This window comes from Marmota marmota, unplaced genomic scaffold, assembly GCF_001458135.2.
Source record: "Marmota marmota marmota unplaced genomic scaffold, marMar, whole genome shotgun sequence".
In the NCBI taxonomy this organism is placed as follows: Eukaryota; Metazoa; Chordata; class Mammalia; order Rodentia; family Sciuridae; genus Marmota; species Marmota marmota.
The window spans coordinates 1,288,489-1,314,749 of record NW_026000052.1 but is presented as its reverse complement, the minus strand read 5'-3'; the positions used below and the strand labels follow the sequence as shown (position 1 = coordinate 1,314,749).

General features: G+C 59.3%; 3 protein-coding genes and 2 non-coding genes across 9 annotated transcripts; all 5 read right to left on the bottom strand.

Annotated features, from left to right (window-relative positions):
* Positions 1-419: 419 nt before the first annotated feature.
* LOC125619745 lies at positions 420-557 on the bottom strand. Its single transcript, XR_007351320.1, has one exon. It is a non-coding gene; the product is annotated as a small nucleolar RNA SNORA43 (small nucleolar RNA).
* Positions 558-1,799: 1,242 nt separating this feature from the next.
* LOC125619740 lies at positions 1,800-1,930 on the bottom strand. Its single transcript, XR_007351315.1, has one exon. It is a non-coding gene; the product is annotated as a small nucleolar RNA SNORA17 (small nucleolar RNA).
* Positions 1,931-8,398: 6,468 nt separating this feature from the next.
* Positions 8,399-11,273, bottom strand: Lcn10 (lipocalin 10). Of its 2 annotated transcripts, XM_015505664.2 has the most exons (6): positions 11,159-11,273; positions 10,434-10,573; positions 10,048-10,118; positions 9,658-9,765; positions 8,875-8,973; positions 8,615-8,747 (listed from the first exon to the last, which is right to left on the bottom strand). In XM_015505664.2, the coding sequence occupies exons 1-6, from the start codon at positions 11,264-11,266 to the stop codon at positions 8,719-8,721; spliced, it is 555 nt and encodes a 184-aa protein (XP_015361150.1). In that variant the 5' UTR covers positions 11,267-11,273; the 3' UTR covers positions 8,615-8,718. The 2 variants fall into 2 exon arrangements, with proteins under 2 accessions (XP_048669392.1, XP_015361150.1); XM_048813435.1 differs by having other exon boundaries at positions 8,399-8,973; positions 9,658-9,833; positions 10,104-10,118.
* A 1,296-nt stretch (positions 11,274-12,569) lies between these two features.
* Lcn6 (lipocalin 6) lies at positions 12,570-15,223 on the bottom strand. The gene is made up of 6 exons (XM_015505662.2): positions 15,134-15,223; positions 14,819-14,958; positions 13,724-13,794; positions 13,050-13,160; positions 12,832-12,933; positions 12,570-12,642 (listed from the first exon to the last, which is right to left on the bottom strand). The coding sequence occupies exons 1-6, from the start codon at positions 15,221-15,223 to the stop codon at positions 12,590-12,592; spliced, it is 567 nt and encodes a 188-aa protein (XP_015361148.2). The 3' UTR covers positions 12,570-12,589.
* An 8,262-nt stretch (positions 15,224-23,485) lies between these two features.
* On the bottom strand, positions 23,486-25,626 carry Lcn8 (lipocalin 8). Of its 4 annotated transcripts, XM_015505661.2 has the most exons (5): positions 25,327-25,626; positions 24,850-24,923; positions 24,475-24,579; positions 24,312-24,401; positions 23,486-24,216 (listed from the first exon to the last, which is right to left on the bottom strand). In XM_015505661.2, the coding sequence occupies exons 1-5, from the start codon at positions 25,530-25,532 to the stop codon at positions 24,131-24,133; spliced, it is 561 nt and encodes a 186-aa protein (XP_015361147.2). In that variant the 5' UTR covers positions 25,533-25,626; the 3' UTR covers positions 23,486-24,130. The 4 variants fall into 4 exon arrangements, 3 of the variants coding, with proteins under 3 accessions (XP_015361147.2, XP_048669391.1, XP_048669390.1); XR_007351313.1 differs by lacking the exon at positions 25,327-25,626 and having other exon boundaries at positions 23,486-23,583; positions 24,191-24,216; positions 24,312-24,579; positions 24,850-24,893; XM_048813434.1 differs by lacking the exon at positions 25,327-25,626 and having other exon boundaries at positions 23,486-23,583; positions 24,191-24,216; positions 24,475-25,007.
* Between the last annotated feature and the right edge of the window lie 635 nt (positions 25,627-26,261).

Below are 26,261 nucleotides of genomic sequence, written 5' to 3'. Positions count from 1 at the left end.
CTTTATCATTTTGGGACAGGGTCTCACTAAGTTGCCAGGGTGGCCTGGAACTGTGATCTTCCAGCCTCGACATCCTGCCCCTTGCCACATGCCTCAAGGGTCCTCAACATGGATTGAGGACACAGCAGTTCCCACTAGCTCTGTGGTTCTTGGTCCTTTCTAAGGAAGGGAGCCAGGGAAGATCCTTCCCTTCCTCATCCCACTGTGCCAGAAGTCAAGATTCCCTAATCCTCATACCCTGCCCCACTTTACAAGTGAAGAAACTAAAAACCAAAATCCAGGGGCTGGGGGTGTAGCTCAGTGGTAGAGTGCTGGTCTAGCACACAAGGCCTGGTGTCAATCCTCAGCACTGCAAAAAAACACCAACAGGTGGTCATTTCCAAAGCAGGAACCCAGCGCCACCTCACTGCGGTTCTAAGAAATGTCAGGCTATAAACCATTCTTAGTGCTCACTGGTTTCTGAACACTGAGCGTAGAAATAGCCACTTGCTCTTTGCCCTGATGTCATAGGTACAGCAGAATGGCCCCACCTGTGGTGCTGGCAGGTCCAGGACAGCACCTTCAGGGCAACTTCTCACACCTCCAGAGGGCCAGCCTGTCCTTCCTCTTACCTCAAAGGGGCTGCAGAAACTGGCTGGTTGTCCTGGCCAGTGATCACACGAGTGGGTTCAGTCACCTTCCTTCCTGCATTGAGTAACAAAACGTAAGAGGACAGCACTCCCCCTGGCCGAGGGGATGGCTGCAGTTGGTACTGAACCCTGTGTGGATTGTCCCTGAACACTTGGCTGGGAGACTCACCTCTGCACTCTGTCCAAGCACTTGATGGCTTCTTTTCTGCATGTCCTAATTGCCAGCACCATTATCATCTACTTGGGAGCCATTAAGTAAAACTTAAGGGCCACTTCAACGCTAAACAGCCACAGTGACAGTTCAGACATTCCATCAAGCTACCATGACTGACAGATGTAGGTGGCATACAGACTAGAGGTGCTGGGCAAGGACAAGTCATGCCTAGGGCAGGTGACTAGGCTTTAGCCTGTTCCTCAGTGGCAAGCAGTTTAAACTTGAAGAATCGGTCACTCCTGGGGACTTGGTATTCAAGCTGTGGTTGACCAGAGGTAATGGGGAACTGTTGCATAAAGCTGGCTACTTCACTTATCACTGTTGACCAAGCCAAACATCAGGAGCCCTCCCTGTCCCTGACAAGATGGTTAGTGAGGATTAGCTATCTACCAAGTGCTGCACTTAATTCTTCCTATAGCTAGCCTTCCCCCCACAGCCAAAGATCACACGCACCTAACTTGACTCTCTTCAGAGCTGCAGGAACCTGGAGACTTCTGCACCTACACCCCACCCTCTCCCAGGGCCCTAAGATCCCAAGTGCACAAAACAGGAGCAGGGAAGAGGGTGACCCAGCCCGGCTCTGGGATTCAAAGCTGCTCCCTCAGGTGTGTGACAGATTGCTGGCCCATGAAGCCATCTGCCAGGTTTCAACCTGCATCTGTTTCCACAGGAGTCTCTGTACAAGCCAGTGAATCAAGGAGATGGCAGAGGTGGTTCCAAGTACCAACACTCTGGTGGCCCTAAAACCATTCCAAGCACTTCAGACTGTTAGGTGTTTCTACCACTCTAGAAATTTTGTGGTAGGCAGCACTCATTCCAAGGACCTTGAGAAGGTCGCCACATTTTATGGCTTTCAAGAACTGATCTAGTGGACACCCCCTGGCAGGATGGGCCAGCTCTACCTCCTGCTGTGGAGGAGGGCTGGCCTCACACTCAGGTTGCAAGAGGCCGTGTCCAGTGTTAGGCTATTAATCATTCAAACGTTCACGGGTGAGAACACTGAGCGTAGACATAGCCTCTCTTCTTTCCGCCACCTACTGACGCAAGTGCGACACAGCAGCCACACTGCAACGCCTCTAGGGGCAGTGCTCCCAGCGTCCCCTCCCTTAGGAGGGTCACATCTAACAGACCACGCTTGCAGGGAACCTGAGTCAACTTACCCAAGGTCCTGCATCTCCTTGCGGGCGCTCAGCTTCGGGCGGGCAAACTCCCTAAGTCAAAAAAGGCCGCGCGTTAAACGGGTCTTGGCGAGGCCAGGACGGGCGGCGCAGGGGCTCGCGGCCGCACCCGGTCTCCAAACAGAAAGGAGAGCTGCAGGGTAAGGCTCCGGGCCACCAGGGCGTCCTGCGGGCCCGTCCTCCCGCTTCCCCGGAGTAGGAGCTGAGCTCCAGCACAGCGGCGCCGCAGGGGCCGGGCAGCACTGGCCGCCACCCTCCAGCCTCGCCGCGCAGGACCGCGCGGGGGCCCGCCCCGCCCCGCCGGCCTTGGCTCGCTGCAGGCTGGTTACGTCGGGAACCTGGGTCTGGGCAGTGTCCTTGCCTTCGGAGCTTGGCGGCGCCTACGCGGGCGCACAGCAGCGGCCCTCTGTGTCCTTTCGCCTAGAGAGGAGACAGGGGTCCCATACCTGGCCCCGAGACGGCCGCGCCTGGGAGGCCCCGCTGGCGCTCGGCACGGTGCGCCACCGCGCCCGCGTCGGGAACGCCCAGGCATCCCGGCCACGCCACAGCCATCTGGCCGCCCCGCCGCAGAGAGGACGAGTGGGCCGGCGCCCCGTCCTTTATACCGGGGCCTACGGCGGCCCGCGAGNGCAGGACGAGTGGGCCGGCGCCCCCGTCCTTTATACCGGGGGCCCTACGGCGGGCCCGCCGAGGGGACCATCCTTGCAGCCCGGCGCCCGGCAGCGCCCTCTAGCGTCCCGCGCGGCCTCGCCCCCGGGGCAGTACCGCTCCCGCCTCCCGCCTCCCCGCCCTGGGCAAGGCCTGGAGCTGGTGTTCCCGGATCCCAGTCCGTGCAGAGGCTTCCTACGAAAAACTCGGCTCGTGTCCACTTGTGACGGGGGTCCACTCGACTGCAGTGGCCTTTTTTTTTTTTTCGTACTAGGGATTCAACCCAGGGGCACTTTACCCCGGAGCCACATCCAGGGCCTCACTGAGTTGCTTCAGGCCTCCCAAAGTGGCCGAGGCTGGTCCTGAACGGGCGATCCTTCTGCTCAGCCTTCTGAGCTGCTGGGATTACAGGCGTCCGTCCCGCGCCCAGCCTGCAGGGCTTATTTTAAAACCGACATTCTTTCCTCTTTTGTTTTCTTGTCCCCCTCCAGCGTTCCCTCACAGCCTGGGAAATAAGACTGACATTCTCCACGACCCAGGCCACTCTCCGGTCCTTCACTGACCATAAAGAAACGCCAGCCTGGGAACTGGGCAGGGCTCTCTCAGGACCCCTGATGGACAGTAATTCATCATTTCTACTGATAAAATGTGGATCCCAGCCCTAGCCTTCCTCTCTTTAAAGCTCCACCCTTCCCTTGCAGGGACAATCACAGCCACTGGGACAGGAGTCCCACGGGTGACTCTGCTGGTAAATCAATAAAACCCTTTCCTTGAAACCTTATCCTCGTGGCTGGATTGGCAGTGGGGACGGGGCCTGAGCTTTCGGGTCAGGCTGGGATCACACTGGGATTCTCCAGTGCTCTCTGACTGGCCAGCCTGCCAGGGACACGGTGTTGGCAGTTGGCTTTCTGCTTCTCGTGGAGGCTGCTGAGGCAGTGGGGAAGGCCCCACTGTGAGTTCATTAGTCTCTGAGCACTCGGGCAAGGTACCAGGCTCTTTGTGCCTCTGGCAGGTGTGCTGGCCTGCCACCAGCCCCTGCTGCTCTAGGGGCAGAGCCAGGAGCCAAGCTGTGCATTCAGATCCACTCCACTAGGGGCTCATCCTTCTCTGTCATACACTAGTATGCATCCAGTGCCTAATGAGTGCTGAGGCTGGTGAGACCTGACCTTGGTGAGCACCCCTGTGCCCTGATGGGGCAGGCCTGCCAAGCTTTCTGTCTGTTCCAAATCATGAATCTTCACAGTCATGGGGGGAAGGAGGTGCCCCATGTCCACTGCTCAGAGGGGAATGGAGGCCCCAGGGTTAAGAAGGGTGCCCTGGTCACGTGGTTGGCAGTGTTGAAGCTGAGATGGGGATGAGGGCTCTGGAGCAGGGACCATCAGGTGAGGACACCAAGAAAAAGGTGCCAAGCTGGGCCACTCACTCCATCCATCATCATGAACTGCCCTGCCACCAGGCTGAAGGGAGTGCCAGGGTGAGGCTTCCCACTCGGCCCTGGGCGGAGGAGACCATCAGGGCTCTGATGCCGAAGGTGGCATGGGAGCGGAAAGGCACTACAGCCAGTCGAAGTCACAGGTGGCAAAACTCTTACAACAGGACCCACCCGTGCATGCGCCTCTTCAAAGACAGCTGGTGCTCAGAGTGTGCGTCGCAGGAGAGCCCAAGAGAGGTGGGGACAGGCCTCACTAGTGCTCCAGCCAATGACAAGCCTTGAGGTGCTGCAGCCTGTCCCCAGCTGCCCCTGCAGAACCCTAAAGGAGGGTTCTTGTCTCTACAGGTTTGCAGTGTGGCTTTTGACAAACAGAGAGGGCCTAGAGAAGAGTCACAGGAGACCCACATGGTTTTTAAGGAAATTGTATTGGCAGATACATTGCCAGCTGGGACCAGGAGCACAGAGCCATGGAGGACATCCCTTGAGGCTGAATAAGAGCTGCTCATGCCGTTCACTGGATCTTGGAATGCACCAGCAGCTCCCTTGGGGCCCCCAGCATCCTCCTTTCCACAGGGCACCCACAGTGACTGGCCCAGGCCTGCCCCACGTTGGAGGTTGGGTGTATGCTGTGGATGGAGGTGTTATAGCCTGGATCGTGGCTCCCAAAAGCACATGCTCAGCCCTCACACCAGCACCTCAGAATGTGACTGAAGACAGGGACTTTACAGAGTTCATGAAGGTAAAAAAGAGGTCCTCAGGGTGGGCTCTGATCCAGTGTGACAGGTCCCTATAAGAGGAGATCAAGCCAGGCACCGTGGCCATGCCTGTCATCCCAGTGACTTGGGAGGCTGAGGCAGGAGGACCACAAGTTTGAGGCCACCTTCAGCAACTTAGCCAGACCTTATCTCAAAAAAGCATGGGTGTTCTAGGATGCTGAAACAGGGCACTGTCCCTCTGTCACCAGGAAGCCTGAATAACCCCCTGGCTTCACTCACTCTCAGTGGACTTAGAGGTCACTGACTTGGAGGCCACTGGCTGGGCAGTGCTTTATTAGGCCCCACTGGCTTTGCTGTGCAGGTTAGGACGAGGCAGTGGCCTAGGGGACTCTTCAGGGACTGAAGAGTCAGTGAAAACACTGACTCTTCACGTGGGCCCACAAGTGGCATCCCTGCCTCCAAATTGTGTCTGTCTCCATTGCCTTGACCTTGGGGCAAAGTCCACTCAGATCTACACATAGACAGGTTGGTTATCTGAGAAGTGTCTGTCCAAGACCATAACATGGCGTTGGTCTCTCCCCTTAAGGCCAAAGACTCCAGCCCATGAGAGTGGGAAGAGGAGATGCCCCTGGGGGGTCTGCACCTGTTTCCAGAAGAGATATGACTGTCCCTCCCCTCTCCCAGCCCGTCACGCGTGAGCTTAGCCACTCATGGACCAAGTGTCTGTGTCTTTCCACGGAGGCAGAACTTCCTGAGTGACCGTGAGTTCACGTGCTACCCCACTTTCATCCATGGCAGTTCTCTGAGTGCTCATGAGCCCGGCAGTTGTGGGTTCTTTTATTCTAACCATAACCGCTCATCTCTGTAATACTCAAGTCACACTTACACATGGCGGGATTTCTAGGTTGCAGAAAGGCTGAGCAAGAATAAGGTGGCCACAGGGTTTCTGGAGGTGGCACTGAGTGAGGGCAGAGGGCAGGTGCAGAGTAGGCTGAAGAGCTTGTTCAGGGTGCAGAGCTGTTGGAGCACAGGACTGACTCTGGGCCAGGGTCCTGAAGGCAGATGCTTTCAAAGCCAGGGAGATGGAGCTGAGCTGGGGGACAGGGACAGGGAGCTGGGGGACAGGGACAGGGAGCTGGAGATTTTCCAGTTAATGTCATGGCGCCTTCACACTGGCTGGCTGATGATGGGTTGGTGCATGCCACCGTGCCCAGTCTCAGGGTGCACCTCCTTCCGTGGGTCTTGGGCGAGGGGGTTGCTGTGTTTGGTCTGGTGTGTTTGATGAGCGCAGGGGCCTGGTTTTTCTTTAGGGTGGTGCTGGGCAGACGGTGGCTGTTGACTTGAACAAGGTGGAGTCATTCCACCTCCACACTTAACTCGAAATGGAGCTGCTCTTGGCAAACTAGTGCTGTATGAAGTGGAGTCCTGGGAGGCCAGGCGCAGCTGTGCTGTGGAGCGCGAGTCCCTCGGAGCAGGGTGCAGCCTGCCCTCCATACTTCATTCCTGCCCTGCGCCCATCCCTCTCCCTCATGGTCCCTGCCCGTGTCTGTAGCCCCTCCAGCCCCTGGAGTTGGAAACTGATTTGGGAGCAGAGCTCCCTGTTCTCCACGCTCTGTCCACTGGATAAAGCCCTTCTTCCTTCCCAACACTCACCTTTCAGACAGTTTCTTCCCGTGGGATGAGCCCCAGAGTCCTCAGTGGCACACCACCCAAATCTAATAAGCTCACGCAGAGGGATGTGTTTCTACAGAAGTGTGGGTGTGACTCTCCACCCCGAAGTAAGTTGGGACCCAACACCCACGCTGTTTCCTAAGTGGCAAGCACACTGAGGCAGCTCTCTGTGCTCCAGCTGGACACACCACACCCAGACATGTTTCCCAGCATCGTCTTCAGAAGTGCTGAGCTGGGCCGGGCGGGGTGCCCTGACCCCAGCAGCTCAGGAGGCTGAGGCAGGAGGATCGGATCACAAGTTCAAAGCCAGCCTCACCAACTTAGCAAGGCTCCTGGCAACTTGGAAAGATCCTGCTCAAAATAATAGATTTTTTAAAAGTTCTGGGGCTGTGGCTCCATGGTTAAGTGCCCTTAGTACCAGAAAAGAAGGAGGACGGGAAGGGGGAGGGAGGGGGAGGGGAGGGGAGGGGAGGAGTGGGGAAGAAGAAGAGGGGAGGGGAGGGGAGGAGAGGGAGTGGGGAGGGGAGAGGGGAGGGGGAGGGGGAGGGGGAGGAGAGGAGTGGGGAGGGAGAGGGGAGGGGAGGAAGTCCAAAGGTCTGCACCTAATGCCTCGAGGTGCCTTGTGGGCCCAGGAGGAAGGTGGGGGAGATGTGTGCAGGTGAAGGCCTGGGCCCCTAGCCCTCCCTGGATCTGGCCAGTGCCTGGTGCATCCTCCCCCTAGAGAGCCAGGTGCATCTCCTCTCCCAGCTTCCCATCTTTGGATTTGAGCCTGGGCTTGCTTGGACCCAGGGTGAGGCAGGAAGGGCACTGTGTCTGAGCCTGGTGGCCTCTTCTGTCTGCATGCCTGTCACTGCTGTGAGGAAGGCACACCCCTCGGGATGTGGGAGAGTGGGCCGAGCCATCCCAGCAGGCCCTAGCCCACTGACCGCCAGCTGACCACAGCAGCACAAGCCCAGGATGGGGAGTCAGACCCGCTAGGAGCCTAAGCCAGGCCTGTTGCTGGCGGAAATTGGGGTGTTTGCTGTGCAGCCCCGGCTGCAGGGTTCAGCCCCACCCTCCCCTCATGCACACCTGTGACTTCTTTACCAAACACGCTGGTGTCTCCGAAATCCTCATTTCCCTTGAAGCTCTGAACTCCCCACCCGCCCCTCCACTGCGCGGCCTGGGGACACTCTGAATTCAGGCTCCTGGTCAGGCCCAAACCTGGACTCTGGTCTTTCCTTCCCATGCCCCACATACCCATCTCGCCTGCCTTTCCAACCCGTCCCCCCACTTCTCCCCAGACCCACAGACTCCCAGGCCCAGCCACCTGCCCTGGACTCCCGCTGGGTTCCGGGCAGCTCCCTCTCCACGCAAGGCGGGTGGGAACACACGCCGCTCCCACCTCAGCCCCCATCTCCCACTCAGCGCACATGGGCCAGCCCCCACCCTGTGCCCTTTGGGGCCAGAACAAGGCCCTTACAAGGCCTCGAGGGGCGGCAGGTTCTGGCCGTCAATGCCAGCTCCCTGTGGCCACTGTCCCCCCTGTATCTGTGCCCCCGCTGCCCTCCACTGACCTCCTGGAGAGGCCATCCCCCCACTCAGGTCTGCTCCATGTCCTGGGGGGGGTGCTCCCTGCCCCGCCCTCCACCCACCGTCCCCACACCCTGGCCCAGGAGTGTCACTTCCCTGCCCCACCCTCCCTGAGGGCTATTGCTCACGCTTGCCGCTCCTGGAAGTGATTCTCAGGGTGTGCAGCGGCATGCTCAGGTGATGACGGGACTGACAGCTGCCTCTCTGGACAAGCCATCAGCTCTACAGCTATTGTGCTCCCAGCCCTGTGCCTAGCCTAGTCCAGTGCCTGGCCCAAGGCCCAGGAGGGGCTTGGGACACTGCTGGATTGCCAGCGGCTTCCTGAGAGGATGTCAGCAGTCAAGGAACCCAGCCATGGCACTGAGAAGGCAGGCGGCGAGGCTTCCCAGGACCAGCCTGCGCTCTATTGCACAGTAGACGGGCACCAGCACCATGCCCAGGACACAGGCACAGGCCCCACTTGGCACCTCCCTCCCAGGTGGCACGTGACCCCCTCTCCTGCAGTCACTCTGCAGTCAGAGCTGGGTTCCACACGGCTGCAGTCTGGGGTCACCTATCAACAAGCCACTGAACCTGAAGAACTCTCATTTCATTGGGAACAACGTGCCCAGGGCCTGGGAGAACCACAGTCGAAGGCAACAAGCAGGGTGGCCGGCTCTCAGGGCAGGAGGGTGTGTGCGCAGGACGCTGTGGGGGAGGGAAGAGGCTGAGAGAGGGCTGCTGGGGGACATGCCTGTCCCGGTCAGCTCATGGGCCCAGTGGACCAGTGTCCCCTGGGGTGGCAGGGCCGAGAGCGGAGCCCAGAGGACCTCACCATCTTTGGGGAGGATGGTGGCCTCCTCGGTGAGCTTCAGGATGGCACAGGTGTCCAGGAATTCCCGCAGACTCAGGAAGCTGGAGATGTTCTGTCTTCCTGTGGCCAGGGGGAGTCACAGAGCAGGGGCCGTCGCTGTCCTATGTCTGCACCTGAACCCTGCCCCACCCCGTCAGTCTGCCCTGTCCCCCGTTTTCAAGGCAGCAGAGCTGGGGCTGGGATCACCACTGGAGGTGGGCTCTTGGGGAGCCCCTTCTGCCTCAGAATCCTGACACGCCCACCTGAATGTGTCCACTGAGACAGGACCCCCTCCCCCGTCTCCAACGCCGCCTGCTCAGTGCCCACGGCTGTGTCTGGTAGTGGGCTCAGGCCTCTTATCCCAGCTTCAGTCACCTCCACACCCCCACCCAGTGCAGACCCTGCCTCACCCCCGCCCCATCACACCCAGTCACCCCATCCTGCCCCTCTCTTCCCCAGGCCTTGTAACCTGCACCCACCCCATATCCCAGCACCCTCCTGGGCGGCCTCTGCCCTCCCTGGGAGGGTCTCCCACTCACCCCCACTGCAGCCACTTCCAGGCCCTGCACACCATGGTCTCCTTCACTGCCCCGGCTCCTACCACCCACCCTGACCAAACGCCCTCCTTGCCAGCTGTTCACCTGCCAGCCTCCCCTACCAGGTCTTGCCTCCTGTCAGCTGGCACCGCCCTCCACCGCCCTCGCCCTCCACCACCCTCTGCTCTGACTTCCCGGTGCAGCCCACAGCCCTAGGGGCCCCACTTACCAAAGAGCATCAGGTTCTTGTAGTTGCGCTCGGCACGCCCCAGGCGGAGGTACACCAGGCCGTAGCCGTAGTCAGTGGACAGCACGTGGAAGCCCTTCACCCCCTTCACTGCGAGAGAAGCCCAAGGCCCACTGACACAGTCCATACCGCCCACAGCTGGACATCTGGCCTGGCGTCTGGCCCGGGGCCCTGCCTCCCAGGCCAGGCTGCCCAGAGGAATGCAGTGAGCTCTGGACCCAAGCCCTCTGACTGCCCCGTCCCCCAGGTATCCTACCGAAGCCTCTGACAGCCCTGTCCTGGGGTCCTGCCTGCCCTGCCCACCATACACTCTGGGCACAGGGCTGCTGCCGGGACCTGGCCCAGTTTCCCGCGCCCCTGTGTCCTACGCACAGGTATTCCTGAACACCGGCTTCTTCTTGTCTTTCCTCAGGATCAGCTCCTGGGACTGGCAGCCCTGGGACCTGAAGTCAAGAAGGTGCAGGCTCAGGGCCAGGGCCCTTCCTGCCTGCTGGCTGCCACGCCCCCCAAGGTCGTCTGGTCTGGTCCAACTCCCACCAGGCCTCGGCCTGGGGGGGGGGCAGGGGGAAGGTCACCGGTTTGGATGCACCCCCCACCCCGAAGAGGTGGGGCTGTCTGGTAGGACTTGCAGACTGGCCTCAGCCGGCTTTCTACCTGGACCCCTTTCCCTTTCCCCGCCAGCTCTTCCTCTTGGGAAGGGCGTGCCGCTGGCTGGTCAGTCTGTGCCAGTGTGCTGGCCCACCACCCTGCCCACTCACCTGCTGAAGGCGACGCCCACCCTCAGGTGGCCTCCTCGGAGCACCTTCACCACAGAGGCCCCCAGCTTCCTCTTGTCTGGGGCCGGCACGAAGCCCCGGGCATCGGTGGCCACCGCAAGAATGTACCAGAACCCTGAGAACTGCGGGGGGCCAGTACTGGGGCTGCCACCTGGCGCTGCCCCCACCCCAGGCTCCCAGCCAGAGAACTGACTGGACAAACCACCCTTTCCTAGAGCTTCACAGGTCCTGCTGCTCTCAGCAGGCACAGCTCCGGGCTGGCCAGTCAGGGTCAGGAGGCACGGGGCTAGGCTGTGGGCACGGGCAGCTCAGAGCTTCCCCTGCCCACCTCAGAGGTGGGCTTCTTCCTGCCGTGGTGTCCTGGGGCCCTGGGCCACTCAGCCCCTCCCCTGCACCCTGGCCAGTGGTCTCCCTGCTACAGATCCCTGTGGCCCACCCGCTGCCCCGGGGTCCCACCAGGGATGCTCTAGCTCCCACCAGAGCCTCCCACCCAGCTGGTCTCCTCTCTCCAGCACACACCCTCCATCACCCCCCAGGGTCTCCCTGCTGCCTTGCCCTCAGGCCCCTTGGCCAAGAACCTCTGGGGACCCTGGGGCAGAGGGCTGCAGTGGGAGAGGCCAGGTGGGCCTGGCAGGAGCCTGTGCCCTGCTCTGCTGCTGCCTCTGCCCACTGTGTCCTGGCACGGGCACCAGTAGACAGTGACTCACCTTGCCCCAGTTGAGGGCGTTGGACTCCTGAGGGAAATTTTTCTGGGGCTGGGACCCTAGGGCCAGGGTTAGCGCCACCAGCAGCACTAGCACCAGCCCGGGCCTCATCCTCACTAGCCCTCAGCCCGAGAGCCTGGTCACTGCATGTAAATGTCCCTGACGGCCACGCCCCGCCATGGGCATCTGACCACCCCAGCACCCGGAGCCGGCCTAGGCCAGGCAGGCAGAACAAGGGTGGGAGGTGGGCAGCTGTGGTTTTGGACTCTGCCCCTCCTCCTGACACAGGGCCTGGCCAGCCCTGGGCCCTCACATAGCCAAGTCGACTGCTATGGACACCGCCGTTCTTGGAGGGAGGTCCCCAGAGAAGATGCCATCACGTTCCCACAGGCTACACCAAGGTCCCTTATGCCTTCACCATATGGCCTGGGGCTGCCACAGGTTCCCTGGGTACCTCTACAGCCCTGGACCATCTGGCCTGGCATGGGGCACCCTGGTCCTCTCATCCTGGAACCCCAGGTGTGAAGCAAAGGGCCAGGGCCTCATGGACTGTGCCTGGGACAGGTGTGCACTCTGGATGTGACACGGTGGCCTCTAGGAACACGATTTGGAAGCCACGTTTTTTGAGGTCACAGTGCTTGAGCAGGTAATGTCGGGTAGGCTGGGAGGGACACACACACCCATGAGTGCATGTGCTACACATGTAGGCAGGTGCACGTGTGTGTGCACACACATGTGCATGTCCAGCCTTAAGGGTTGAGGTCCCCCATGTGCACTCACCTCATCTCAGTGTAAGTGATGTTCAGCCCTCACCTGTTCAGCCCAGCTGTCCCCACACCTGAACCCAGGAGGCCCTCAGGCTCAGGCCCTCCTGGTCACTGGCCCCTGACCCAGCAGCAGCCAGAGCACAGGAAGCCAAGCTCAGAGCACCTCAGTTCCTCCTGCCCTGCTGCAGTCCTGAGGATGTCAGCACCCACCTCCAAGTCACACCCTGCCTGCTCTGCGTCCAGCAGACCAACCCAGAAGCTGTGTCCCCAGGGGACTCTGCTGAGTGACACTGCAGCATCAAGTCCTCTTGACCAGAGCCAAGTGTGGCCTCTCATGGTGCCCCACCTTCCTGGGTTGATCTGTCCAATTCCTCCACCTGCCGGGCGTGGACGCTGTCTGGCCCAGTCAGACACACTAGGGGAGTTTGCTTGTGGAATCCTTTATTTGCTGGGGCGAGAGCCTCGGGCAGCAGCCAGCCCACACCACCACCTGGCTGCTGAGAGGACAGTGGTGCGTGCTCCACAGGAACACGTGGGCACTGCCGCTTACTGGAAACAGGATGAGCACTGGGGGCCAGCTGGCCAGCAGTGGGCCACCCTCAGCCTCCTCCCTGCAGCAGAGTCATGGCCAGCAGGCTTGGGTGACAGTTCTCCCAGCCCCAGGAGGCTACAGCCCCCCCAGCTGGTGGCTCACCTGGAGGATCCTGCGTGCACAGGTGACTGGAAGGTAAGGCGGGGCCCGCTGTGAGAAGACCCCGAGTGCCTGGCCCTGTCCCCAACCATCCCGCAGGCCTGACTGGGTGGGAACTCCAGGAAGTCCCCAACTGGCAGAAAGCAGGACGTGGCCCCCAGTGTGATCTGTGGGCATTGGGCCTGCCTGACCTCCCCTGGCCACTTGAGGACACTTACAGTCCTTCTGCAGCTGGGCCTGCTGCTGGGATAGGAAGCCCAGGTTCCTGCTCCATTTGGTGAAGAGCTGCAGGGCCTCCCGGCTGGCCATCTCCATCCGGCCTGGGGGAGAGGGACAGCCCCTGGGACTCGGGGAGGGCCAGCTGCTAGGATGCCCCAGCACAGAGGCCTCGGGCAGAGGGGCTTACTCCTGTGCCCCCCACTCAGGCGCCACTCACTGTACAGCTCCAGCGTGTTGAAGGCCTCTTCCTCGACCTCCATCTGGGTCAGGACAATGGCGTAGTCTCTGAAGTTGGTGCCCAGCACCCGGTACTGCAGCACACCCAGGGCTAGGAGGCAAACGTGCCCCCAGGTGGGCACAGGCCACTATGCCAACGGGGCAGCCATGGGGATAGAGGGCAGATTGAGGGCAAGACCCAGCAGACCACAGGAGAAGTCCCCAGGCTGGTGCCAGGAGGAAGTGGCCAAAATGACGGACTGATGCACAGCTGGGCAGCTGAGGGTCTTGCCCAGCGCATCCTCGGGAGCCTGAGGAGAACCTGGGTCACCCCATCTGACCTGTTTCGAGGGAGGTGGCCAGCCACTGTGCAGGCACCCGGCTCTCTGCACCCAGGGAGGAGCCCAGGGCCCTGGGCTGAGATGCCCCACAGGTGTCAGGCATGAGGGGCAGGGAACGTGAGGGCCACATGCTTTGTCTTGGGGTGAGAGTCTTCTCACCCCGAGGACTGGCACCAAGTTCCCAACCAAGGCAGGTCCTACAGCTGCCCGTGAAGAGCTGTACCAAGACCTCTGGAGCCATCCTGCAGGCCCTGGCCCTGCCCACTGGCCTGCTGTCCTCCAGCGGGCTCCAGGCAAGCACTGCCCGATGAGGGCCCTGCAGCATCCTACTTACCGGGGTTCTCAAACACCCATCGGGAGCTCTGCCTGGACAGCTCCATCGCGTTCTGGGTGCACCCCTCCAGCCTAGAAAGGAAAGACCCGTGGGAAGAGACAGGCTCTCCTCGTCCCTGCTTGGTCAGCCGGCCGGGAGGCTGCAGAGATGGGTCTCCCTGATGCCCCAGTTGCCAGGAAACCCTGCTGTGAGGAGACAGGCTATCAGGTAAGTGCCAGCCACTCCCTGTCACCTGCCCTGAGACCCAGGTCCACATGGAGCAAGCAAGGGCACCCGCAGGGTCGGTCTGTGGTAGGGGCAGAGACTTGACGTGGAACAGTGCCAGTCCCCAGAGGAGCAGGCCACCGCAGGGCCGCAAGCTGCTGCTCAGGTCCACTGGGAACAAAAAGATGACCCCAGAGGGAAGACGCAGCAAGTTCTAGACTTTGAGATAATGAGGCAACTAAAGCTGAATGACTAAAACATCAGGGTTTGGGCCACTCAGTAGATGAAAGGAACAGAATAGGAAGTTCAGAAGTAAAGCAAGACACACAGGGGCGGATGCCTGTGACCAGCGTCGCGCCTCCCGATGCATCCAAGGTGTGAGACCAGAGAGTGGGGAGGGGCTCCCCAGGGGGACATGGCCCCCAGGGCCCTCGGGGGGAGATAAAACCTTCCTCAACAGCGTGGACATGAGCCACTGGGGAGCGGGTGTGCAGCTGATGTTGACCACGCTCCCTCATATTTAAGGATCCCTACAAACAGTAAGAAACACCCGAGAGGAGCATGTGTAGGGCATTTGAACAAATGGATCCCTGGAAGCAGGAGGGGCTTGCTGACGAGGGCTGGCGAGCCCACAGCTCCCACGTCAGGAAAAGGCACACTGAAGCCTACACAGTGCCCGTTTTGGCCCACAGATGGCAAAGAACTCTGAGAAAGTAAAAGGCTGACGGGTATCCGTGCAGGGAGCCTGCTGTCCCCAGCATCGCCACTCAGGGACACAGAGCAACCTCCATGTCCAGAGGAAGCAGCCTGCGGGAGCTGTGGGTGGAGGCTCGTGTGCGGAGGGCCTGCAGGGGACCTGCGTGGGGCCGGTGCAGTGCGCTGCCCACTTACCCATGCCGAGTGGACAGCACCTTCAGGTTGTTTTCTGGGGTGAGAGTCACCATGACGCCTTCTACGTACTTTGTGTTCTTCTCCACCATGAAGCCCTTCTCGTGGGAGGCCACGGCAAGGAGGTACCAGGGCCCAAGAAGCTGCATGAGGGGCAGTCAGCTGAGAGGCCTGGTTCTCCTCCCTCAGGGGTGACCAGCCCTACCTAGCCCCACCACTCATGCCTGTCTGGGCTGGCCCTGGGGACCCAGAAGCTGTGTGGCCTCAGAGGAGGGGCCTGGGCCCTAGGACAGACCTGCTGTTGGAGAGGGCTGGTACCTGCTTGGGGTTCAGTCTTCCTAGCCACACCAGCTGGGTGCTGGGCATGAAGACCAACACCAGCAGAGCACCCAGCTGCAGCACCCTCATCCTCTCCAGGCCCAAGCACACCACTCACCATGGGAGGATGTGCTGCCCTTCTGCTGGGAAGCTCTTATATGGCTCTGAGTGCCAGGATGTGGGTGGCCACTGACCACAGGGCACCACGCTGGCCACTGTTCTTGCAAAGTAGCAACATTACCCAAAGGGTGGCAGGATGGCCTGTGTGCCCACCCTGGACCTGCAGCATGGCCTAGAGGGCGCCGGGGTGTGTGCAGGGCCTGCTCTAGGCCACTGCAGAGCCTGCTCTCCTGCCTCCTTCTCCACAGAGGTTTCCAGGATGAGCCCCCTAAACCCTCCCGGGATCTGCACTCTCCTGGGGTGAGTCTGGGCAGACTCAGATGCTGCTCTGCAGGGCCAGACCTGATGGGGCTGAGGTCAAGTTCAAGGGCAGTGCAGACTGGTCAAGAACAAGGAGTTCTTCCAGAAACCACGGGTTTGGATATCTTCTGTTTCCATCATAAAAAATACAACAATTCCTAAAAGTCTTTTTTAAAGTGCTCCTACCTACTTCTGACCACGGGCCCTCTGCTCAGCCAGCCGTGGCCTCCCCCATCCCAGCCCTCTGGACCCCCGCCAGCCCAACCTGTTCCCTTCACCCTACCACCTGGACCTGTTCTCTACAGCCAGCTCCCACCCTGCCACCTCTCCTCCCGAGACCCTGTCTGCATGTCCCCAAGGTCCCCAAGAGCTGCCTGCCACCTGGGCTTCCCACCGCTGCATCACTGTGCCATCAGAGCCTCCTGTCCTGCAGCTGTGGGCAGAAGCACTTGCAGAGTCTGCATGCACAGCCCAGGGCAGGTGGCTCGGAGCCCTTCAGCCACCCAAGGCCTTAACCTTGCTCACCCTGGGATCGTCATCCATTCACTCATCAGGGAGAGTTACTGAGCCTTCTGAACAGCAGCAAGACCATGGGTGCCGAGGGCCCATCCCAGAGCAAACCGAAGCTCTGGTCCACCTTCCTGTGAGATGGCAAAACCAGACCCGGTTGTAGAATGAAATAACATGAAAGTTATGGTGAGCCCAACCAATGCCTGGGGAAGGGTCAGCTCTCCTCCTCTCCTTCAGGAAATCCAATTAACCAAGCTCCCTGCGTTTGGGATTGCAAATAACATCTCTAGGAGTCTGACAGCTTCCCTTTTGTGTGTGTGTGTGTGTGTCGCTAGGGATTGAACCCAGGGCCACCAGAGTGTATGCAAGGCAGGCACTCTACCAACTGAGCTGTGTCCCCAGCCCTCTGCTTCCCTTTTGAAATGTAAACACTCCTGTGCAGGCTTTCAAGGCTAGAGATTGAACTACGTCTGTGAAAAGAGACTTTCTTTTTAATATTTACTTTTTAGTTGTAGTTGGACTCTATACCTTTATTTTATTTATTTATTTTCATGTGGTGCTGAGGATCGAACCTAGTGCCTTGCACGTACTAGGTGAGCGCTCTACCGCTGAGCCACAACCCCAGCTCCTGAAAAGAGCCTTTCTTTGCATCTGTTTCTGTGAGCATGCTTGATGTTGTATATAACATTCTTCTATAAGCATGGCTTGAAGGTCTGCATTTTGCCTTCTGCCATATAGATTAGGAATTAAAAAAAAAAAAAAAAACAAAGATAGGACAGGTCTAAGATGACGCCAAATGATCTATAAATGTGAGAAACTGTGGATCAGGGCTCAGCATTTGGAGTTTGTTCTCTGAGCTCTCCAGTGAAGCTTGCCGCCTCTCCACAAGGAGAGGTCTGTTTCCTGCAACGCCTGCTCATTCTGGCCCTGAGCCAGGCTCCGGAAGCTGGCTTCCCCCAGATGCCACGCGACTGGAGTCCAGAAGGAAGTCAGAGCTACTGTGGGCGATCTGTGAGGGCCTGGGGGCAGCGGGACCCTCCAGCCAGAGCAGTGCTGGAGGCCACAGCCAGGGGCTGCACCACAAAGCAGAGGGTGGTCTTGGCCTCTGAAGATATCCATGGGGGGAGGGGCGCGGCAGAGGGCCAGCAGATGGCCACCAGGCCAGGCTGGTAGGCAGAGAGGTGTGGGAGGCTGGTTCTCAGCAAAGCCACCAGACAGTGCCCCTGGGCGCACTGCAGTGGAAGCACTGGAAGACCCGAGGGAGAAGCCCGACTCGGGACTCAGCTTGTCCACCAGGGAGTTGGCCACTCCCTGCCTTTGGCATGACTCCCAGGCTGAGTCCCAGGCTAGAGGGCTGGAAAGCCTCAGGTGGGAGGGGACAGGGCTACCTGCTCCCCAGGGGCTGCTGCCTATTGAACCTCCACACACAGAAAAGACCACTAACTCCAATTTTAAACCGAATTACAGCAAGCTTGCATTGTGCACACAGAGAGCTGGCCAGCGACTTCCCCACCCTGACCTGGGCCAGAGATCAGCGCCCCCTCAGGAAGGAAAGGTTTATATAGCACAAAAAGCCACAGAAGGGGGTGTCTTGGGAACCTACAGGTAACGGGGTTCTGGCAAACGTAATGCAAGGGCAGATGGCAGATTAATGATCTGCATGGCTTGATATTTCAAGGTAGGGAGTAAATTCAGATCCCAACATCAGAATTCATGAGGAGCCGCTGAGGTTTCAGAGAGGTTGTTATCTGGTGGGGGGGGGCAGGCAGGGGTGAGTTCAGAGCACGGCAGGAATTCCAAACAAGTTTAGGAATCTCAGGAACTTACAGTAAAGCAGAAATGAGCTTTTCATGACTTTGTGACAAGATGGCTCCTAGTCTTAAGATGGGATTAGGCTGGGCTCCTCACTGCCCAGGAGCTGGAGGTGGGTTCCTAGGGTCGGGCGCCCGTGGGCTTGGCAGGACATGTTTGGCTGTCTCCAAGAGGTCCACAGTCGGAGGCAGGTATAAGAGGTAGGGAGCTGCAGTTAGCAGTCAAGGCCTGGCCAGGGTGGGCCCACTGGCCTGTGGGCTACTGATGGTCTCCTGGACTGTCACAGAAGCACCTCCTTGGCTGGTGACTTGGGTGACAGCCACCCAAGGTGGTCTCCTGGCCTGTCTGTCAAGCCTGTGGTTGGACCATGGCCAGTTGTGCTAGGGCAGTGGGGACCAGTTGTTGAGAGACCCAAAAAGATACCTAGAGACAGTGTGTAAGGCATAAGGTTTATAAAACGTGTTTTGGGGAGGTCCAGGAGCCAAGAGCTGGACAAACAGCACCTCCCCTCCATCCCTCATGGAGCCTTGTCCAGGGTCAGACCAGGGCACAGGGCTCTCACCTCTGCACCATGCCCCTGGCTCCGCACAGCTAGTGCAAGGAGGGACACAGGTCAGCCACAGGGCAGTGGCATCATGAGCTTGCTTAGTTCCTGTGACCAGAATCCCAAGGAACAGCTGTGCCAGGTGCACACAAGAAAGCCCTTGCCAGGGTGACACCCGGCTGCCGAGGTGCACCAGACGAGGGACAGAGAGCCAGCGTCCTTCACAGTGGGATCTATCTGGACAGAATGTCCAGGCCATTCCAACTTGGCTAGGTCCTTGGGAACAGAAAGGGTCTTTCAGGGACACAGTGTTACACTGTCCTTTCAGGACAGGATGCCACGCCCTGTGGCCACAGCCCCGTGAGCAGCCTCTGCCACCCTCTGGCTCTCACAAGTCCAACCTGCTCTTCCCCCACACTGTGCCCTCCTCAGAGGGTCCTGCCCAGCAGTGCCTCTTTCCCTGAGGTCTGGGGTCTCTAAGGCTCTGGGCTTCGTAATCCCAACCCTTCCTCTGCCCTCCCAGATGGGGGTGGGGGCCGCTGGCCTGTTTCTTCCTTCCACCCCTTGGTTTCCTGTTTCCAGGGTGGCCTGCAGGGTGCCCCCTCAGGTCCTCTTCAGAGGCTCGGGGGAGCAGCCGGGGCAGGTGGAGAGCTGATGCCCAGGTGACCTATTTGTCCTGGGGGCTCCTCATACACCAACTTTGTAACAAGATGCTAAGTTCAATTTCTCTTTTCTGAACACACCTAAGTGGTCTCCGCCTCCGACAGAAGACCAAGGGGCACAGACTCAGTCTCAGGAGACGGGTCTGCCGTGATCTCTGCATCCTGACATTAGACCAATCAGCAGAGACTGGGGCTCGGGGAAGGGCCAGCTCACCCCACTGTGGGAAGGCACCAAGGTCGCTAGGACTGGGATGGTGCTAGGCTTCCCGCCACCTGGCCTCTCCTCACTGCCGTGGCCAGCACGTTGTCCTGTGGTGCCACAAAATCACCGTGCCTAGAGGACGCTATGAGAGGGCGTGGAGAAGGCTGTCCAGCCCCACCGAGAGAGAGGGAGAGCCACTGCTGTCTGTCCGGTGGTGGACACTGCCAGGTGGAGTATGGGAAGACAGGAGTCCAGACCCAGAGCTGCTCATCAGACCCTGGAAGACCCAGGTGCTGGAGGACACAGTACAGAGACAGTCCCTAGAAAATGCTGCGGGTGCCACAGGCACCAGGCAGGTGGGAGATCCTCCCTTGCTCTCCACGGCCCATTCGTCCTCCCAAAGACCGCACCAGCTGGTCCAATGGGCCCCGACAGGAGCTGCTGCCAGACCTTCCTCAGCCGGGGTAGCAGCCTGCCATTCTCCCTGGGATGCGCAGCTGCCTCACCGCACCTCTGGCAGGCAGGCTCCCGCAGCGGGAGGCCGAGAAGAGCCGGGCCAGCAGGAGCAGGGACACCACTTCTGCCTGTTGTCTCACACCTGCAGCTGGCTCCTGGAGGTGGACCTCAGACTGCTGCCCAGGCAGCTGCTGTCGGCTTGCAGTTCTGACCCATGATGGAAAAGCCTTGGAGGTGGGGAAGCAGGCGCATCTGTGTTCCCCAGCTTCCACGGGAGGACACTTGATGCGTCCCCATGACCCCACAGGTGAAGTGAACAGGATTCCAGCCCTGCATGGACCTGCCACTGTGCTGCCACCACCTCTAGGACCAGAAGCATCTGAGACCCTGAGCCGGGGTTAGGGTGGCTCCTGACCTGTCACCTCCAGGTGCCTCATGGAAGAGAAAGATGTAGAGGGCGGAGAGATCGTCTCTGGAAGTCCATCTCTGTTGAGAGCCACAACCAAGTCAAGATGATGCCTGGCATTTTGCCAGAAGGAGTGGTTGAGGGGTAGTGCCAGCAAGCCATTAAGATGATGGTGATTAAGTTAAGCTGTGTATAATTATTAAGATAATGACTGATTGCTGTAACTGGATGATGCTAAATTGAAACAAGCTGTGTATTCAGTTGTGTATATAAACCTCTGCTGTCCGGCAATAAGGCGGCTCCTGCTACCTCGGGTGCCCGCTACTTTAGAGTTCTCGCGAAGTTCCCGTTGAGTTCCCATTGAGTTTGCGTGGGTTCTGGAATAAAGTTCGTTCCTGCTTGAATCTACAAGTGGCTCGTGACCTCCCGGTTATTTGTGCCCAGCCAGACTGCAGCACATCTCTCCAAATCACCATCCTCTTCTTCAAATTAACCCTTTGAGTGTCCCTTTAAAATACACATTCCATCTGAAACATCCCAGGAATGGCCCTGGGCCTAGAGAGGAGAGTCACACGGTAGCAGCTGGACACGGGGAGCAGCACAGATCAGCAAGAGGCCACCAGGCCAGATGGTCACTGAAGCTGGGTCTCTCCACAATCACCTAAAACTCAAGTCACCCTAAAGGAAGGACAAGGCAACCACGTGAATCAGGGAAAACCCTAGAAACTTCACATTATCTGTAGATAAAGGACGAGCAGAGGCGGCTCTAGGCACTCTGTCTGAGATTCCGTGGAGCATGGGGGAGGGGGGACACCAAAGCCCACGGGAAGAGAGAACAGTCAAGGAACGCAAGACTCATCTAAGGTGACCACAGGAAAGGAATCCCACTCCGCAGGAAAGTCCTGCCTGAGAGCCTGGGACCAAAGGCAGGAGCCCCAGAAAAGCCCTGCGCACTGCAGATTGGAAGCATGAGGAGGCACAGGTCCCGCAAGGCCAGGAGGACTGGACTCCAGGGCCCCACATGGCCACCATGTTGCAGATGGGAGACTGAGTCCCCAGAATTCAGGTGCGGAGTCCCGTGGGATGGCGTGAGCGGGGGTTAGGGTTAGACAAGGTCACACCGAGGAGCCCTGTGGGATTGGTATGCTGGTGAGAAGAGGGTTGGGGCAGGAAGGCAGCCCTCGTGGGGAACAAGCTGGCCGGGACTTTGATCATGGACCTCCCAGCATCCGGGACTGAGAGAAGGAAATCTCTGTGGTTCAAACTGCCCACAGTGGCAGCCCACACAGATGGGACAGTCACTCGGCTGTCCATTAGAGGAAGCAGACCTCGGCACTGTACTGGGTGCAGTGGGGCAGCACTCAGACCTCCAGACGTCCGCCCCACCGTGAAGCCAACAGACAAGGTGGCTGCACTCGCACTGAGCTACTCTAGGAAGTGACAAAATAAAGCGGAAAACACATTGGCCAATGTCCACACACACACAAAGAAGAAAGTTGTAACAGCACCCGAAACTGAACCAAAGTTGCCAAGACAAACACTAAGAGTGGTAAAAGGACATCTTAAGTGAGGAAATTTTTAAAACTAGGGGAAGAAACGAACAATAGAAAGAGAAACTGAGATGAATTCACTCATTTTTTTTTAGTTGAATATGAACACATTACCCTTGTTTGACTCGTTTATTTATTTTAAGTGGTGCTGAGGATGGAACCCCGTGCCTCACACATGCTAGGTGAGTGCTCTACCACTGAGCCCCAGCCAAAGCCCTTTCAACCATTCTTTAACCTGCTTCTTTGGTATCTGGTAACTCTCGTGTGGGACATGGTTGACAGTACGTTGTAGAGGCCCTGCTTTCTGTAACCGTCTGCATGGTGTGGACTGTGGTTTTACACTGAACTGTGTTCTCCCCAAAATGCACGAGTTGAAGTCCTAGCCCTCCGTGTCACTGTATTTGAGAGAGGGCCTTAGGAGACACTAGGGGTTGGGTGACATCAAGGGAGGGGCTAATTGAATAGGGCTGGTGTCCCCGTAGGAACAGGGAGACTGAAGAAGGGCTCCCACACACATGCAGGTGAAGACACGGTGACAAGCTGCTGTCTACGTGCCAAGAAGAGCTCTCGCAGCACCTTGAGCTTGGACACCCAGCCTCCAGAACTGCGAGACAATGAACCTCTGTGGTGGGAGCCCGCAGTCTGCAGTACCCTTTAGGCAGCCGGAGCAGAGAGCCCAGGTACAGGCTAAGCTCCTTGAACCTGTCCTTTGGGGGACAGATCCCAGGAAACTCACTTGCACCAAAGTGCCCCTCATGTGTCCAAATTTGAGCCCTAAATGTCTCCTCTGGGTCATCTGGGACCTGGTTTGGAATTTAAGGCCATCTACAATGTGGGCCTGTGGTGTCTAGCCAGAACCTAGCCCACTAAACCTAACTTCCTATGAGATTTTGAGCTGGGGCTGTAGCTCAGCGGTAGAGCACTTGCCTAGCATGTGTGAGGCACTGGGTTCCATCCTCAGCACCACATAAAAATAAATAAAATAAAGGTATTGTGTCCAACTACAACTAAAAAATATTTAAAAAAAAAATCCTATAAGATTTTAAGTTCTGAAAATTGCTTTGAAAGTTAGGCTAAAGCCAGATTCATCGAGGTTTCTCCACTGTGATGGGGCTGCCCATCCCCAACCCCAGTCCAGCACCTCTTGACTGCAGGTTCCACCCTCCTGCCTGCCCCACCCGAGGCAGCTGCTCTCTGGAAAGCTTGGGTTGTCTTGCCCCACATATGAGGGGCCAACTAGCCCCTAAAGGCCTGTCTCAGAACCACCCATCTTCCCTGCCTGTTCTGCTCTCCAGCCCCAGCACCCACATGTGGGCAGGCAGCAATGGGCCGGTGGTGGGGTGAGAGTAAGGCTGTTCAGGTGAAGTCAGGGTGGTGGGAAGACCAGGCAGAGGATGGAGGAGGAGCCACATCCAGGGGGGCCTTGGACACAACCACTGTGGGGTTTGAGTTCTGGACAATAGGGAGCCATGGACGAACACACAGAGGAGTGTGGACAGGTCTCCTTTTATTTGTGAGTCCTGCTGAGATTACACCAGGACCCCTGTTCACCGGGCCCCAGCCTGGGGCTGCATCCAGCTCTCCAGGCGGGACAGACTCTTCCAGGGGGAGGGGGATGCTTTGGGCCCACTGCCCTCGTAGCCTGAAAATGGCAGGGCTGGGCGGGTCCCTTGGGGGCAAGAGCCCAGGGCTGCTGTTCCCACGTGAGGCACATACTTGGCAGAGCAGGTGGGTCTCCAGCTGCTCCACCTGTCACACCCAGCCCCAGTCCCAGGAAAGACACTGGGCCGTGGGTTTGCCAGTGGGTTTATTTTGAAAGCTGGTGCAGGTGGCCCCTGGGGTGGGGCTCAGCCGCAGGACCGGGACAGGAGCTCCTCTAAATCAGCTCCTGCACACAGAAGGGGGTGCTCAGGGCTCTGGGCCACTTCCAGGGTCCCGAGGAGGGGTGGGCCAGGGCTGGGGACCCAGTCTCCCAATTGCCTGGCTTTGGCAAAAATCCAGTCCCTGAGCCTCAGTGCCTCTAGCCACAGGTGGGGTAGTAGTGCTGACCACTGGGGACTGAGACAAGGTGGGGATGCACAGGTGGTGGGTCAGTGCAGAGTCAGACACAGGGCGCCACAAGTGGGTGCTTACAGTGCCCATGCCTCACCCCACACCCGGGCAGGGCCTGAAGGGGCAGAGCCACCGGCAGTCCTGCACAGCCATGATGGACAAACAGAGGAGATGGGACCACCTTCCTCTCTTCCCCCATCTCTCTCTCTGCCCCATACCCCCAGGGCCCCACTTGGCAGCTTGGGGGTCACCACCCTGTAGGTGCCAGCTCTCTCCAAACCATAAAATGGACACATCTCTGGAGGCCCCATCAGTGCTAGGTGTCCTGCTCAGAGGGTGAACGGCCCTCTCTTGCCCCCGGAACTAGCACCAGGCGGCTCCCATCAGGGCTCTGCTGAGCCGGGGCTAGGGTCTTCAGTGCAGACCGAGGGGTGTGGGCTCACCTCCTTCAGGAGCTTGGCACACCTCCCTGTGAGACAGGGCAGTGTGAGGTGCAGGCAGGAGGCTGGCGGGCCCCACCCAGGGGCTCAGCCCAGTGTCAGCCTCCAAGGGACCTGGACTCACTGTGCCGTGACACCAGGTAAAGGCCCGTGTCTGCTGTCAGCTCCCGGAACCTCCAGAACCCAGGCTCATCCTCCCTGTCCAGGCTCCGAGCTGTGGGGCCAGGGGATCTGGGCAGGCAGTCCCGGGGAGGGCGGGGCAGACCCCCCACCTGGGCAGAGCTTACTGAGGTACTTGAACACGTGGAACTCCTTGCCCTGCCATTGCAGGGACACTCTCAGGATGGCGTAGTGCTCGTAGTCTGTGTCCAGCACGTGGATCTCCCTGTGACCTGCAGGGCTCAGCAGGGTTGGGCAGCCTGAGGGCGTGACCTGGGAAGCCAGGCCTGCAGGGCCTAACTTCATCCTGTTCCTGACCAGCCTGGGACCCTCCCGTGATGCCCTGGGAGGCGGAAGCAGGCCCTGCAGGGTGACCCAGGGTGCTTGAGGGGAAGGAGGGCCTGCGCCCAAGGAGCCTGGGAACAGGCCCACGGAGCAGCAAGGCCAGGAGTTGCTGGGCGTGGGCAGGAAGCTGCGACCCCCGGGCAGGGCAGGGCACTTACCAGGGAAGGCAAACTTCCCCACAGCGGCGTCTCTTCCTGAGCCCACCACTTTCTCTGTGGTGCAGCTTCCCGAGCTGGAAGGCAGCATGCGCCCCTCAGCCCCAGCCGCCTGCGCAGCCTCCTCCCCCAACAGCGCTCCTGGGGGGAGGTCCCCGCCCCCGCCCCCAGCGGGACGTGCTGCAGGAAGGGCTCCTGCAGGGTCCCCGGTCCTGAGCCCTCCAGCCGCGCCCACCTCTAAGCCCACTTTCTTTTCTTATAACCTGGTGGGGCTTCATCAAACCCCATACTTATATTTGGGGAAAATGCCGATCTAGGAGTCTGGGGGTCAGCTTTCTCCGGAGCTAGAGTCCCGGCAGGGGCACAGGGAGGGAGGGCAGGCACACCCTGTGAGGGTCCTACAGCCACCAGCCACACGCCCCACGCCGTCCCCTCGGCAGGGTGCCCTGGCCACGTCTGGGCAGGGTCCCAGGCTCTCACTTGTTATACGCAGCCTTCACGGTCATGTTCCGGCCACTCAAGGTGATGAACAAGCCCTCCACCTTCATCCCGGCATCCAGGGCCATATTGAACTCCGAGGCCAAACCAACTTCCCGCCAGAACCCTGAAATCTGGAGAGAAGAGCTGCAGCCGCCCTGGCTCTGAGAGGCCCAGCTGAGACTCCATCCCTGGACTCCAGGGTGCATTTCAGAGGCCACAGGCACAGAGCTGGTGGCCAGAGACCTCAGAGGCAAAACAGCAAGATGTCTCAGACCTGCTTGTCCCCACTAGAGTCATCCTTCTCAGAGGTCCCTTCAGACCATCAGGCGGTGATGCCCCTCCCACCTGGCCTTCTGGAGCAGCCACAGGGCCAGCTTGAGGTGCCCCAAGAGAGCTGGCCTCTGCTGCCTCCAGGCCTGGCGTGTGGGGAGATGAGCAGGCCCTGGCTGCCCGCAGGGACTGGAGAGCAGAAGAGCATGTAGAACGCAGGCCCAAGTGACTGGGCCTCTCACCAGGCTGGCCCAGCAGAAGAGACCCAGCCCTGCCGCCTCGCTGCGAGAGGGCCTTCCTGCCACCAACACGCACCCAGAGCCCGAGGTGCCATCTGAAACTCAGAAAACGGCTGATGTTACAGCAGTAAAGGACTTGTCTCCCTGACGTCTGTCCTTCTGAACATCCCCGCGTGTCTGGCCTGTAGGAGGAGGACCAGGACAGAAGCCCACAAGCTGCCCACCCAGGAGAGGGCCTCCTCTGGCCCCACCGCCACAGTGCAGAGGGCAGGGGTATAGAGGGAACCCTGTCAACCTGGGGGGCAGTCGGGGGCCACCTGGGACCCCAACCCTGAAAAACCTTGAGGACCAGCCAGCCTGGCTGAGGATGGCAGGCACCTGCTGTCACAGGGGGCCCTCCAGAGGCCTCTGGAGAGGAAAGGCTGC

What these genes read in the sequence shown, in the direction of transcription:
- Lcn10 (XM_048813435.1), bottom strand. Translation starts at nt 11,266, where the DNA reads ATGAGGCCCGGGCTGGTGCTAGTGCTGCTGGTGGCGCTAACCCTGGCC. An exon ending in ACGCCCTCAACTGGGGCAAG is followed by an intron (nt 10,574 to 11,158) that starts GTGAGTCACTGT and finishes GGCCCCCCGCAG; the next exon opens with TTCTCAGGGTTCTGGTACAT. An exon ending in CAAGAACCTGATGCTCTTTG is followed by an intron (nt 8,974 to 9,657) that starts GTAAGTGGGGCC and finishes CCCTGGCCACAG; the next exon opens with GAAGACAGAACATCTCCAGC.
- Lcn6 (XM_015505662.2), bottom strand. Translation starts at nt 15,223, where the DNA reads ATGAGGGTGCTGCAGCTGGGTGCTCTGCTGGTGTTGGTCTTCATGCCC. An exon ending in GAAGACTGAACCCCAAGCAG is followed by an intron (nt 14,959 to 15,133) that starts GTACCAGCCCTC and finishes CCCCTCATGCAG; the next exon opens with CTTCTTGGGCCCTGGTACCT. An exon ending in GGCCCAGCTGCAGAAGGACT is followed by an intron (nt 12,643 to 12,831) that starts GTAAGTGTCCTC and finishes CTTACCTTCCAG; the next exon opens with TCACCTGTGCACGCAGGATC.
- Lcn8 (XM_048813433.1), bottom strand. Translation starts at nt 24,937, where the DNA reads ATGCTGCCTTCCAGCTCGGGAAGCTGCACCACAGAGAAAGTGGTGGGC. An exon ending in CCACGTGTTCAAGTACCTCA is followed by an intron (nt 24,402 to 24,474) that starts GTAAGCTCTGCC and finishes CTGGCCCCACAG; the next exon opens with CTCGGAGCCTGGACAGGGAG. An exon ending in TTACCTGGTGTCACGGCACA is followed by an intron (nt 24,217 to 24,311) that starts GTGAGTCCAGGT and finishes CCTGTCTCACAG; the next exon opens with GGAGGTGTGCCAAGCTCCTG.